The following is a 12,463-nucleotide window of genomic DNA, read 5'->3' on the forward strand; positions in this document are numbered from 1 at the left end:
GTGGAGGCGGTCGGGGTCAACGGCGGGGTCAGGCCACACCTCCCCCCGCAGCATCTGCCTCCAAATCCTCCTAGTCCGTGCTTTCAGGCCCATGTGACGCCAGTGGGTGGCAGGGTTCGCCATCACCACGCCCGCTGGCGCACAATCACATCGGACAGGTGGGTGCTGCAACTCGTCCGAAGGACTACTCCCTCCCCTTCGAGACCAATCCTCCAGCCATGCCACCGCAGAACCACAGTGTGTCGGGGGACCACTTGACACTTCTGCAGGAGGAAGTTACGGCCCTCTTGGCCAAGGGGGCCATCGAGCGCGTTCCTGGGCCAGAAGTAGGGCGTGGTTGCTATTCCCACTACTTTCTGGTGCCCAAGAAGGACAAAGGGGGCCTACGTCCTATCTTGGATCTACGGAACGTCAACGGCTTCCTCCGGAAGGAGAAGTTCAAGATGTTGACATTAGCTCAGGTCTTGGCTGCTCTAGACCCGCAAGACTGGATGGTAGCGTTGGACTTGCAGGATGCGTATTTTCACATCCCCGTCCTGCCGGCCCACCGGCGTTACCTGCGGTTCACGGTAGGCCAGGAGCACTTTCAGTTTATCGTGCTCCCCTTCGGCCTTACCAGCGCCCCACGGGTGATCACAAAGGTGTTGGCGGTGGTCGCAGCCCATCTGCGCAGGTTAGGGGTTTCAGTCTTCCCCTACCTAGACGACTGGTTGTTGAAGGCGGGCTCGCCCCAGACAGTCGTCCACCGCCTTCAGATGACGGCAGACCTCTTGCACGACCTGGGGTTCTCCATCAATGTGCCGAAATCACACCTGTGTCCCTCTCAAAAGCTCCTTTTCATCGGAGCGGTTCTGGACTCGGCGCAGTTTCGGGGTTATCCTCCGGAACGGCGGGTCCGGGATATACAGGCTTTGATTCCCATCTTTCAGCCGCTATCCCGGGTTTCGGTCAGGTTGACGCTGCGGCTGCTGGGGCTGATGGCTTCCTGCATCCTTCTGGTGCATCACGCCAGGTGGCGGATGCGGGCTCTGCAGTGGGACCTGAAGTTTCAGTGGGCCCAGCATCAGGGCAACTTGTCCGACCACGTCTTGATCTCGGAGGGCACTGCGAGACAACTGCAGTGGTGGCTTACGGACCGCGATTGGGTCAGAGGCAGATCCCTCTCCCTTCCCCAACCGGAGCACGTTGTCGTGACGGACGCGTCCCTCCAGGGCTGGGGAGGCCACTTGGGAGAGGCGGAGATCAGAGGCATCTGGTCTCCGGCGGAGTCCCGGCTCCATATCAACCTGTTGGAGGTACGGGCGATTCGTCTAGCACTGAAGGCATTCCTCCCCTTTGTCAACGGGAGTGTGGTGCAGGTGTTCACAGACAACACCACCGCCATGTGGTACTGCAACAAACAGGGCGGGGTGGGGTCGTGGACCCTTTACCAGGAGGCTCTGCGCCTCTGGCAGTGGCTGGAACGTCAGGGCGTGACTTTGACGGTTCAACACCTGGCAGGTTCTCTGAACGCCAGGGCGGACGAACTCAGCCGTCGGTGCTCGATGGATCACGAATGGCGTCTGAACTCGGACGTGGCGCAAGGCCTCTTTCAGCAGTGGGGAGAGCCGTGGTTAGATCTATTCGCCACAGAAGAGAACGCGCAATGTCATCAGTTCTGCGCGTTGGAGTTTCCAAGACGGCACTCGCACGGCGACGCCTTTCGGCGCGAGTGGAGTTGCGGTCTGTTATACGCCTTTCCGCCTATACCACTTCTGCCCAGAGTGCTGAAGAAGATCAGGCGCGGCCGGGCCCAAGTTATCCTTGTGGCTCCGGACTGGGCTCGAAGGTACTGGTATCCCGAGCTACTCAGCATGTCAGTCGGTCCCCCGATCCGCCTGCCCCTCAGGAGGACCTTCTGTCGCAGCAGCAGGGGACGGTCCTCCACCCGAACCTGTCCAGTCTCCACCTCCATGCTTGGAGATTGAGCGGCGGCAGTTGAGGCCATTTGACTTGCCTCCTGAAGTCTGTGATGTAATTCTGGCAGCCAGGCGTCCCTCCACAAAGTCGGTATACGCCTGTCGGTGGAACAGATTTGTGGCATGGTGCACAGCAAAGGCTGTGGACCCTCTTTCTGCCCCTCTTTCCGAGGTTCTTCTTTTTCTTCTCTCTCTTGCCCAGCAGGGCTCTGCTCTGGGCACTATCAAGGGCTACCTTTCGGCCCTTTCAGCCTTTCTAAGGCTTCCTGATCAGCCTTCTTTGTTCAAGTCCCCAATTGTAACGAGATTCTTGAAGGGCATCACACACATGTATCCACCTGTTCCGTTTGTGATGCCTCAGTGGGACTTGAACCTGGTTCTAACCTTTTTGATGTGTGCTCCCTTTGAGCCCCTTCATTCTTGTCCTCTCCGTCTCCTGACTTTAAAGACGGCTTTCCTGGTTGCCATCACCTCTGCCAGGAGAGTGAGTGAGCTCCAGGCTCTTTCTGTCCAACCTCCTTTCCTGTCCATTCATCCTGACAAGGTGGTTCTAAGGACTAGACCTTCTTTCCTGCCCAAAGTAGTTTCTGCTTTTCACATCGGGCAGTCCATCACCCTCCCCTCCTTCTTCCCGCCTCCGCATCCTTCAAAGGATGAAGAGCGGCTCCATCGTCTGGACCCAAAACGTGCGCTTTCATTTTATATGGATCGCACACGCCAGTTCCGGGTGGATGACCAACTGTTTGTTGGCTACGTGGGTGCGAAGAAGGGACGGGCGGTACATAAACGGACCATCTCTCGGTGGGTCGTTCTGTGCATCAAAGCGTGCTACTCTTTGGCTCGGAAGGAGCCTCCTGTTGGGCTGAGGGCCCATTCCACTCGGGCCACGGCGGCTACTACTGCCCTGGGCCGGGGAGTCCCCTTGCAGGACATTTGCCAGGCGGCTACGTGGGCCTCGCTGCACACCTTTGCGAGGCACTACTGCCTGGACAGTCAAGTCCGGAGGGATGGCTTCTTTGGCCGTTCTGTCCTCCAGGACTTTCTGGTGTAGGAATGTATTGGTTCGCAGACCCACCACCGGGGTTGGTATTGCTGGGGTATCTATTCTAAGGTAAGGAATCTAATACTAACGTGTTTCTTTCAGATGAACAAGTTACTTACCTTCGGTAACGATATATCTGTAAGAAACATTAGTTAGTGTTAGATTCCTTACCGTACCCACCCATCCCACCCATCCTCCCCGTTCTGCGAACTGATACCTAGGGTTAAGGACATCCCTTTCAGGGCCCTAGTTTCAAATGGCACCAGTGTTGGTTCTCACATGGCTCTGCGTGTTCTGGCGCGGAAAAGCTGTGTACAAAGAACTGACGTCGGAGCGCGGAGGCGGCGTCTATATACTCCAGCGACGTCATCACGGCGCACGACGCCAACGACGGACGCGGAGCCGCAGGGGACGCCTGCAGATGACGCCTACCGACGCGCAGGGGTACTGCTACGCAAAAGTTTCCGGATCCAGACTGACGCCTGGGGATATTCTAAGGTAAGGAATCTAACACTAACTAATGTTTCTTACAGATATATCGTTACCGAAGGTAAGTAACTTGTTCGTTAGGGAGTAATTCAAACCTGTTCGCTGGTTAAAGATACCAGTGATTGATAACTACGTTTACTTGTGAGTAGTGCTTTTCCCTGCCAGTTGGCTCTACCAGAGACCAGATGATGTGCTCCTTTCTACTTAATACAGCTCTTTGGGAGCAACATTGCGCAGTACTGTGTCTCGCTTCATCTAGCTCAACAGTTTGAGACGCAGACTTCCATTGTGAGAACAGTGACTAAGTGCCTGATTATGAGTTGCTCGTAATATTCCGATCCATGTGTGAACTCCGGTTAATGCCTGGGTCGGAATTTCCAGTTTGAAAGTATTTAACACATAACCATTGGATGCGTTTAATAACACCACATTAATTAAATTTAGTTGTGTTAAACCCCCCATGAACTCGTAATAGGTGTTATGTATTGCACCCAATAAATAACGTACCTTGTGGTATCATTATTTATCAGGAGCGATAAATAACGCCTTCACTCGTAATCGGGCCCTTAGATTTTAGTATATTTTGGGTCATATCTAAACTCCAGAAAGTTGTAAGACTTCTCAGTTGTCTTTGTCTCCTAATTTTCACTCCCCTACTTTCCAGAAAAAAGTATCACTGTCTCCTGGATTAACATTGGACTTCTGCCCCTTGCTACTTCTTGATTAGCATACAAAATAAATAATTTGTTTATCATATGAGAGTGTATTAGTACTTGAACCTCTTAAAAAAAAACGGTGTTAAATAACAGTATCCTCATTGGGCATTGTTCCACTAATCATTGACTGCTCTACAGCCCACAAAAAAAAGGCTTCACACATGCTCCAACCATACATGCCATTAAAAAGTGTAGGAAACAGGCAGGGATGGCTGATGACACATGCGTATGAGCGAACCTGCTTGTGCTGTTTCGCAGTAGCAAGTGGCATATCATTTGGAGAATTGTTCCTTAGTCTAACTGGTGCAGACATTCTCAAACAGTTGTGAAAAAGGCAGATTAACACAATTGCACCTGAAGCACCTTGAAGCTAATATTTTCAACCAATGTGGCAATTTTTCTTATTTGATACTGGAGAGGAATAATAACCTTCTCTCATTCCCTGTCTTTTATTTTCAACTAATGTTGCTAAAACTTATTTTCAGCTTGAAACCAATAAGACAGAACCTGGTAGAATCTATTTTGCTATCTTTGGAGCATAAAAAAACCACACAAATATGATTCTGACATGTTCATGATCATCCACACTGTTTTCGTAGTGTGAGCGATCTTTATTGATAGTGAAGTGAAATGATTATTTATATTCTGCCTAAGGACGTCTAGGCGTTGCAAGTGCAGCTTGTTTTTGGGCTTTATTGGCAATAACATACTTTGAGTCATTAGCAACAAGTGACATACATTTTTACTTGAAAGATATCAATTTTAGTTGCTGTCAAATTAGAAAGGCAAGTAAGCAACACACACCCTCTGGCATCTAGTTTGGGGTTTCAAATGAAGAATTGGTAATTGGAATACAAGCTTTAAGAGCTGTTCATGTCTACACATGTTTGAAGAATAATCTTCCCTTTTCTCTCTTGGCAAACCACTTCAAAGACAGGAGGAATTACCAGCTTTGAACATCACAAGGGCTCTGAGATATAAAACCAACTAAAGATGGCATATCAGATTTTAGCCATGATGTTTTCTTACTTATCGAGAACCTACCCATTGGAAAGTGGCCTTCTACTGCACCCTTAGCTGTTTTAGTCTTTGTTTTAGAATGATTATCTATTCACTGAGCCTTCCCCCCCAAAAATGAAATCCATGTCCACCATATTCAAGATAAGACCGCTCCAGTCCCCTTTTCATTTTTTGAGGCTTGTACCTATGGAGACATTATGCCTAGAAATATTGTGGGCAGCTCCACCCCTACCTCCATTTTGGATGTAAACGAGTATAGAACCAGCATGTGTGGAAAAAATTGATTATGTGTCTTCGACATCACTATGCGTAGATTAGGCAAATATTCTGATATAATTAATGTGTGATGATCTTCTCATAAATTGCGTTTTGGAACTAATATAAGTAATGTTTTTTTAATAAGTCTGCACCCTTGGACCAGTGTTTTATTTCACAGTCAGCATTTTTATTTGCTGTGCATTGCAAACTTCTCTTTATGCTTTTTCACAATTTGAATCAGTCTTCAAATTGGGTATTTTCGTAGTAAATAAATTTTGTTTTAAAGAATATCCTATATCATCAATTGGAAGTCTTCATAATATGATTGTTTTATTATGAAACAAAAAGTAAAACTTGATGACGAGGACACAAGACAAGGAAAATCAATACACCTCACTGTGTTAATGGAGTAAAATAAAACAGTCATTAAAAAACTGGTGACGTTTATTAGACAAAACCTTAAAAGTTATTAAATTCACACTTTATGTATTTATTTATGTATGACATGCAGGGTTAGCAGGAGACATTGGATATTGATCTCCAGCTCAATTACATTTTTTGTTCTAGTAACCAAAATTTCGTAGTTACTGAAATCACTTGTAGGTAAAGAATGTAGGTTTTTTTGCCTTCCCTTTCCCAGGTTTAGATTTTAAAAGATTTGATTATAAAGTAGGTGATACTTTTCACATTTCCTAAAGTCACAAAGTATAGTACTACAAAAAACAATTATTTCAAATGCACAGCTAATCACACACTTCTCAATTTCACATCCTACCTTCTATTTATCAGATATTTCTTATTTGAAATCTCTTTAGAACCAGAAGAAGCACACAGTTTTGCCACTTGTAACATGTGATGATCAACGGGCGTATGTTCAAGCACATCCGCCGAACAATCCTGTTGCCCAAGTTGTTGTCAAAGGCACAACTGATGAGAAAGAGCTGCGAGTCAATGCTGTAGCAAAGCTGAATCAACATTATGGTGTCTCATCTTGCAGCCAGAGGGACCAGGAAGCTCTGCAGGATCTGATGGAGCTAGCAGGGGAAGGCATTACTCTCACTCAGTGGAAGTTGGCTGCTGAACAGAGCCCAATAATAGAGTTTTCAGGTACGGTTTACCCTGCTTACGTAATTTTGTAGAGGTTATTGGTGGCAGGCTGTGGTGATACAGAGAATTTAATGGAGAAGAAATAGGACTGTACCAGCAGAAATAAGGGTGTTCAGGGAAAATCAGACCTTGTAATGAATAAACCATTGGACTGGACCAGCTCAGTGAGGATAGCATATAAGAGACTAACACAGTTAGGAGGATGTGTTGAAGAACTGAAAAGGAAACGAGGGTAAGAGAACAGCAGCTACTCTCAAATTGGGCAGCCAGCTGGAAATACACAGCAAATAAATTTAGGTTAAGTAGGCACTGGTGTGCGATGTAGGCCTTCCCCAGGACAGATGGTTCGGATCACGACAAGTGACTACTTTTCTTATCTTTTGCAAGTAAGTTGATCCATTTGGTATATGAATGTTATGGTTGTAAATGGAAAAACTGAAAAAAATAGGTTAAATAGGAGGAACCACTGAGTAGAACAAGGGAAGATGAGAAATACAGATGAAGAAGAGGTAAAGACTAAAGGCAGAGTGAGGAAGAACAGCTGGCATAAGAGGGATGCTTTGAAAGGTGTGGAATGCTGATAGGAGCCAGCTGAAAAAAGACGGACCGAGTAACATACAGGGTAGGGAATGATGAGTGTTCAGGGAATCCAGAAAGTGCTTCTTTAAAAGAGCTAGAAGAACACATTCAGTAAAAGAGGTGAACAGAAATAGAAAATAGGAACATCTGAGTTGAACTTATAAAAAACTACAAACTCAAGGGGAAGTTGGCCCATATTGGAGAAAGACAACTGCCATTGATCGAGAGTAGCAGACAGAAAGCAGAAACTTCAGAGGAAAGAAGGCTGCTAAAAGTACAAATCTGCCAGAAGAGATGTGTTGCACCTGGTGTGTTGTAACTGGTACAGATTTTTTTTAAATGGAAGGGACTAACTGCTAAATAGATTGAGAAATCCTAAAATCAGGTAATATAGGGGAACATAGGAAACTGGTGGTAGCCTTAGGAAATTCTGGAAAAGAGGCAAGAAGATCAAAGAAGGCAGGAACTGCAAAGGAGAATTGTAGCTGGAAAAGCTCCCGTAGCAGAACATATCAAAGAAGAGAAGACATAAGAAAATAAACAGAATTTTAGTGTAGAAGTATTTTGCGATTACCTTTGCACTGAATGCTATATGGGACAACAAATATAAAGCGGCTACAAATACTCTAACCACTGTAGCCGGTAGAATTATGTTATTTCTGATATTACCACCAGTCATTGGGGTATATCTTCAAAGAGATGTATGCTAAAACAGTATCAATAATGCAATATGAATGTTACATTCTGTGGGGATCTATGAGAACTTATATGTTCATAGCATGTGTGGCTGTAGATATACATGTTTAGAATACTCCTGCCATCTTGGGATAGGCTCGGGCTCTTGCAGATTGTTTTTGGCAGAAGAAGTCTCTTGAGACACAAGATATGATGCGAGTCCTTTTGTTGGTGCACAATGCGCATGGACACCAATGCCAGGTTAGATTGCTTTTCCCCCATGGGGTTCATCCATCCACAGAGTGGGCTCCGGAATCGTCATGTCTGGAGCACATTCTGTGTTGTTGAGCGAGTCTGATAACCAACAGATAGAGGACATTGAACTGGCTCCAACACTCACCCTCACATTAAGATCACACCTAAGGCTACACGTATATCCTAAGTCCTTGAGGGACCCATAAAAAGTTCCACACCGAGGCAGAGCACCGCTGTCGATGGAGTCGGGTGTCAAACCCCAAGCATGTATACCAAGACAAAGCAAGCCAAGGGCGGCACCACCTTTGGGCACTAGTTTGTAGTGGCAAAGAATTCACAGCCTGGCAGGCTTCCACTTAAAAAGCATTGAGCCCAATGACTCCATTGGTGCTGATACGCTAACGCCAAGGGTGAATCCAACCTAGAGACCTACATCGATGCCTAGAGATGAGGATGTCGGGGCTCCGATCTTGGAGAGGCACCAACAGAACCTTGACACCAAACAAAAGCTCCTATTTATCCTCCCAGTCACATGCAAAATCACAGCGAAACTGCCTCCACTGCCGTCTCCTAAATATTTTCCACGAAAGAGGAGACAGTCCTTCGAATTAGAGCCCTCTTAGGCTTCCCTGCTCTGAGGAAGTGCAAGGACAGGGCCATCAGTCCACATCCTTTGTCACACAGTTCACATCCGCCACCACCTCCTCACCCCTGCCACCACCATGCTTATGCACAACTCATCATCTGCTTCCACCCAAGTTCACCAAAGGGACCCCCTCTTTTGTATTCAGAGCCAGCTAGCCCCTATGGCCTTCGTCAGGCAAAGTGCCTGCTGACAATCCCTGTGATGATTACAATGTCAGTCCTCCAGGTGACTCCGATCTAGAACATTACCAAGTTTGAGCCTCATCCCTGATGACTCCAGAGCTTATCTTAAGGTTATTCAGAGGGCTGCAGCCTTTTACAAGGTTAACATGTCGCCGAGGAGGAGGACTTTATTTTAGAGACACTTTTCAAATCTGAGCGCACGGTCCAATTCCTTCCCATGCTCAAGGGCATGCTAAAATGTGCTCCCAACAGATTCCAAAAGCCTGTCCTGGTTAGGGTAGTGACTCCAAGGGAGATAATAAATGTAAACTCTTACTCAGTATATATTAAGGGCCAGTTCACCCAACTCCCTGTAGCTGCACACTGCTGGCTGGCGCAACTCTGCCCATGCCACTGGCAATGCTCCTTCACCAGATTAGGAAAGGAAGGAAATAGAGCAGGCAAAATAGTGACAGTGGGAACGGCAACTCATTGGCAAATAGCCATTTCGGTGGCACTCATGTCACATGATGACCAGGCACAGTGGGAGTGGATGCAAGAGCTCCCTAGACATCTCTCATAGCAGTACAGGGAGCCTGGGGAGGAGATAGTGAGGGCTGACAGTTACAGTGGGGTCCATCTTGTCAATCTCCAGTTGTGTTTGCACTCGAAGGTAATTCAGTCTTTCTTCGTCCTTTATCACAATCCTCCATTTACGTACTGCCTGCAGTTCTGCCCCCTACAGTTCCTGTTGAAAGGAGCCTTTGGAGACACATTTCATCTGAGGTGGGATTTCTGTCCCCACTCTGCTTTTTTCCCTTCCCATTGATTCCTCTGTTACTGAGAAAAATGTGCCAGGATCCCATGCAGTAGATATTATTGTGCTACTCTGGCCACAAAGGGTGCAGTATTCAGATCTGCTCCACCTGTCCTTGTGCCCTCATCTTGTACTACCTTTTAGGGTGGACCTCTTCTTGCTGTGGAGGAGGCATAGTGTTGACTCAAAAATCCATTTAATCCACCTGCTGAGGTGGTGGATGTGATGTTATCTGCCCCTTGACCAAGTTTATTTTTCTGGGTGTTGTTCCTATTTTGTCTTGGTGCTTCGAGGTATGAAATATAGGTTAAAATAAGATGTGCCTTTTTTCATTTGTATGCATTTGAATCAACCTGAGTGTTGAATGTACCCTATAAATTTTGAAGGCTAAAAAAAGATAATACATTTTTCAAAAGATATCCTTGTGTTTGTTGTTTTTGACTAAATTTATTGTGCATTTATTGCCTGTATCTGTGAAGAAATACATATAGATTCACAGAATTTATTGATAATTAATCTGTGGAATTTGTGGAAAAGAATTGCTCTGTCTAAATAAAATTCCTTGTAGGCACTTTTACTTGATACTGTTGACTCTGCCCAAGCCTCCAAGGGTATACTGGGTTTCCCCACGTCCTTACTACAGTACCTCCCCTCAGCGTGTTTGCAAGCTGCAGGCATTGTCGGTTTGTCTTCCTTGCCCCAAATTTTGTCCGGAGAAAGTGGTTCTTACAATCAAAGTTTCTTTACTGCTGATTATGGTCACCCCATTACACATAGGTCAGACCATCCTTCTTCTGACATTCTACCTACCACCTGTTCCCACGAAAGAGGAGAGACTGCATAGCCTGAATCCTTGAAGGGCCCTAAGTGTTTGTATTCACAGGACCTGCGATTACTAGATTGATAATCATCTCTTTTCTAGTATTGAGTCTTTCGTAGGTTTACATGCTTGAATCTTTTTTGTAGTCAAGGTGGTAGTCCCACGGTAATTATGATAAACAGTACAAAGCATTATACTGTAAAGCTTAAACCAGTGACAATGTAGACCAAGTCACATAGTTTTATGTAGGCCCAAACTTCAGCCGTCAGAGAGCAGCTTTTGAATCATCCTTCCTCTTCAGACCATCACACCTCAGATTTCTAACAACACATCCTGTGTAAGGGAGTCTCCCTGAGCTTTTTGCAATTCTCCTGGAAAGTGGTTACTTTGCTCTCATTTGACCTTCAGTTGAACAACACTCCCATCAGACAGAAGATCGAACTCTGTCTGTACCTTATTCTGTCATAAAATCAACATGTCCAAGGGATCCAATAAGAGCTTAGTTAGGCCCTGTAAGCCTTGTGACAAGGTGAGGTTATTTTCTAAGCATCTGTCAACAGTATTGTATTTATTGTTTATATCCTGATAATAAACATAAAGACTGTAAATATTACAGATCTTTCCCTGCTAAGACACTGAAACACAGAGAAGTAAGACCTCCGTTGTAGCTACAAAAGAAAAAATATACAGAAACTCCAGTGTCTGGAGAACGAGGATCACTAACTTCAACTAGAGATTTGTAAAGGAGTTTGGTGAGAAGCCACCAAAGAAATTATCAAAAGGGAAAGAAAAAAGGAATGGCTCACAAGAGCCCGGATCAGCTAAAGTTGAGGAATACGACACCTCTGGGGTCATCTAAATCAAAGACAACAAGGTCAATACCTTCTCCTCTTTTTTAAACTGCCTTAGCGTTTGCAGATATTAAAAAACCTACCTGAGATCCTCCTCACAGATCACGTGTCAATGGCAAAACTGTTGATGACCACCACCACCACCACGGTATCTACAGCCTATTTGTCATCAAGATTAGTATTGACAGTCTTCATCATCAGCGAGTCCGTAGACAGCTGCTCCTTAATCGAGACCATCGACAGCTGCTCCGTCGTCGAGACCAGCGTCTGCTGTTCCATCATTGACACCGTCAACGGATTTCCCGTATCATTGACACCGTCAACGGATTTCCCGTCGGCGCCTTTGTCGGCAACTGCATTTACGATTACACCAATGACGACTGCAACACTGGATTTTTTAAACACAAGCTTCACCATCAAAGCCAGCACCATTGACGGCTATTACTGATGCTTTAATAAGATTATATCAGACCTTGCCAAATATGGTTTTAACTTTACTACCAGTCAGCCTTCTGAAGTAAATTAAATACCAGCATTTGTAAAGAGCACAGCTACCTCCGGAGAGGTGTCCCGGGGCTGGGGCCGTCCGGAAGATTAAGCGAGCTATTGCCCAGAGTCACATGGTGCTAGGCTAACCTGCCGCCGGCACCGGGGATCAAACCGTGAACCCCATGGTCCGGAGTCAGGAACCCTGGTCGCTGCTCCACACCTCTTCCACGGAAATGGTAAGTATGGATGAGGATGACAGAACTTTTGGGGCTGCAAGTAGCCTGTTGCAGTTACGTGTAAAATGCTAGGAGACGAATGAGCAATATGAAAAAGACAAAACTACTTACTTGCCTGGTGAATTCTCCTTTAGAGACAGACGCCAAGACAAAGGAAGATCCTATGAGTAGTTCAATGAGGAGTATCCTTACTACAAAGCATTTTAGGAGCAGTCATTTCAAGAACCAATGGTGCATGCTCCTATTGCTCTGTTCACAGATCTTGTCAGATGATTAACGATTATTATAAAAAACTCCCATAAAGGGTAACTCCACCCCAACAAGAAGTGCCAAACACTAATCTC

At 45.9% G+C, this 12,463-nt stretch overlaps 1 protein-coding gene across 3 annotated transcripts in view; it reads left to right on the forward strand.

Annotated features, from left to right (window-relative positions):
* Window positions 1-12,463, forward strand: part of SLX4 (SLX4 structure-specific endonuclease subunit) — a 590,413-nt gene that overhangs the window by 288,979 nt on the left and 288,971 nt on the right. For all 3 annotated transcript variants that reach the window (XM_086941400.1, XM_086941399.1, XM_086941398.1), the window contains exon 8: window positions 6,299-6,590. In XM_086941400.1, the coding sequence (XP_086797526.1) occupies window positions 6,299-6,590 (292 nt within the window). The remainder of the gene's footprint in view (window positions 1-6,298; window positions 6,591-12,463) is intronic.

Source organism: Lissotriton vulgaris, chromosome 10 (genome assembly GCF_964263255.1).
Source record: "Lissotriton vulgaris chromosome 10, aLisVul1.2, whole genome shotgun sequence".
Taxonomy (NCBI): domain Eukaryota; kingdom Metazoa; phylum Chordata; class Amphibia; order Caudata; family Salamandridae; genus Lissotriton; species Lissotriton vulgaris.